Genomic DNA, 2,500 nt, shown 5'->3' with positions numbered 1-2,500 from the left:
AGCTGTAAACTGTGACATTTCTTATATAAATATATATATTTTTTTTTACTCTTGCCGATTGTTATGCGACCTATAACCCAGTTTGTGAAATCTTTTACCTTTGCTGTTATTGTCATGTAAGTCTTTGCAGGGGGAAAAAATCCACTAGCACAAGCGCAGTGGTTCTCAACCTTTTTTTACACCAAGTACCACTGCACTAGCATACAGGAGGGGTGTGTCTTATGTTCCAGTTTCTTGTTTTTCTTTCTTTGACTAGTTGGTTGTCGCCACTGTCAACAGGCTTTAAAATGCTATGAATGAATAAATGTGTAATGTTGACAGCTCTGAGAGCCTGGTCACGTTGCTAGGGAGTTAATTGATAACACGGATACCACCAGGTAAGCACCTTCTCATCCTCTGGGCACATCTTTGACTGATTTCCCTGCTCCTCTGCATCTCTCAGGAGGCGAACTCCCCTGCCGGCAGCCCGCCCCACTCCCCTCATGGGAACGGCCTCGACCGGGCCCCCACCCTAAGGAAAGAGCTCCCGGGCTCCCCGGGGCCCGGAGAGGCCCCCTCCTCCCCAAACGCCCGCACTCCCACCCCTGGGAAGTCCAAGGACCCTGCACAGGTACGCTGCATCATCAGATCATTGTGTTTTTTTCTATATGTATTGTAAATTCCTGCCTATTTACTGAGCATTTCCCTCACAGATTTCCTATTTGCTGTTACATTTAGTTTTCTTTGACTTCCCTGCAGATGGATAAGTCCCATTCTCCATTGTCTAAGTCTGGGACCCCGTCCCCGTCCCACCGTGAGTCCCTCACCCCCGGAGCCCCCGGTGCACCAGGCCCCAGCACCTCCTGCCTTCGCCTGGTCAGCAAAGCAGCGTCCGTCGCAGACCCACTGGGTGAGACACACCAAACCCAGAGAAAAATATACATCTGAAAATGGGTTTTGATATTGGCACTATTTAGTCAGTCCCTGGCCATCACCACATTAGTATGTATGTTTATAACGGTACTGTATATATTTGTATCTCAACGAGACAGCAGTTTCTATTGCTACAGAGAATTCCAGAGGCTAATGTTAATTATGGCCAGAGGCTATCAGCAGTACGCTTCACGCCTGACCTCAGCAGCCACTCTTATGGAGCAAGACTTTGCAAAATACAAGCATTCCTCACGTATCTTTTTTTTTCCACCCTTTTCAATTGACATTTATTGAATTGTTTGCCCTCGGTCTGCACTACAGTAACTCTGCATTAGTTTGACTGGCAGCCCAATGCTAATCTAAGCCATTTAGCCTGAATGCCAGGTCTAATGTTACCTAGCTGGAGCAAATACTGGAGCTTCTCAGACAAACGTCTCTCAGCCTACCTCTGCCCTTGATACCTTATATCCTCTTGACCCCCATTATCCCAATTTTGTTTTGTACGATCATATTAGTGTGGTCTTGTAATGTAATATGTTACCTTGGCCATGCCCAGAAATACAGTACCTCTAATATTAATATCACCCAAATATCTTGCTTTTACGCAAATCTCTTGCTTTTTGAGAGAAATAGTCACACAGTCGGCACACTGGAAATTAAGCTCCCGGTCAGTTTATTGACATCAGAAGGGGAAATAAGTTATCCGTTTCTCTCTGACCCTCTGTGAGCGTGTTTGTGCTTGTGCCTTTTTTTTTTGCTTGTTTTTCTTCTCCTCTATCTGTCATTGCTCAATCCCTCCTTCCTCTCATCCCTCCCTCCTCTCATCCCTCCCTCCCTCCCCAGCTCTCCGCAGTCCCATGTCTGTGCCCCCCGGTTCGTACCCGGCTCATTTTGGGGTGGTGTCCCACGCAGGACTCAACGGCGAGCTGGCCAGTCCCGGAGGTTTCGGGGGTGCTCTCACCCTCTCCCCCCAGATCAGCGCAGCAGCCAGCGCCTACTCCCGAAGCCCCATGGTGAGTACGGCACCGCAGTCACGGGTGGAGGTCGGGTCACCAACCTGTCAGCAGTCTGATGAAAGGCAGTGTTCTCAGAATGTCACACACGCATATCGGCTGTAGCTTTCAGTGTGCAAACTCTACATATGCTAACACTGCCTTAGAGTTGAGTAGAGTAGAGTAGAATTAAATTGTTGCTATTGTATCTTGTATTGTATTGCATCTTTAATCCATCCTATTTGTCTGTTATAAAATGGATTACATTTTTAATTGATTTACGTACATTTTGTTCAATGTCAATAAATCAGCTGTGTACAGTGCTGGCATGTTTTTCAAGCTGTCAATCATTCTCTCGCGCCGTTGTCCCCACCAGGTGGCGTATGAGTCCCGGTCTCACCTGAGAGCCCCAGGACTGTCCTCCTCTCTGTCCGGTTCCTCCGGTGGCAAACCGTGAGTTTCTATCCCACTTTTACACAATAGTGTCAAGATGTGTAATACACACATATGAGGAGTTGTACTATAATAATAATCATAATCATAATTTTGTCAGTTGTCTGTTTCATTTTTATATTTGGTGGACACTTTTACAAAAA

At 46.6% G+C, this 2,500-nt stretch overlaps 1 protein-coding gene across 2 annotated transcripts in view; it reads left to right on the top strand.

The window, feature by feature from the left end:
- Window positions 1-2,500, top strand: part of tle2b (TLE family member 2, transcriptional corepressor b) — a 61,012-nt gene that overhangs the window by 50,276 nt on the left and 8,236 nt on the right. For both annotated transcript variants that reach the window (XM_083647461.1, XM_083647460.1), the window contains exons 8-11: window positions 443-610; window positions 739-889; window positions 1,756-1,925; window positions 2,281-2,357. In XM_083647461.1, coding sequence (XP_083503587.1) covers window positions 443-610; window positions 739-889; window positions 1,756-1,925; window positions 2,281-2,357 — 566 coding nt within the window. The remainder of the gene's footprint in view (window positions 1-442; window positions 611-738; window positions 890-1,755; window positions 1,926-2,280; window positions 2,358-2,500) is intronic.

The sequence above is a fragment of the Poromitra crassiceps genome, assembly GCF_964638095.1.
Source record: "Poromitra crassiceps genome assembly, chromosome: 12".
Lineage (NCBI taxonomy): Eukaryota > Metazoa > Chordata > Actinopteri > Beryciformes > Melamphaidae > Poromitra > Poromitra crassiceps.
Note: the sequence above shows the minus strand (reverse complement) of the source record. Positions and strands in the feature narration are given on the sequence as shown.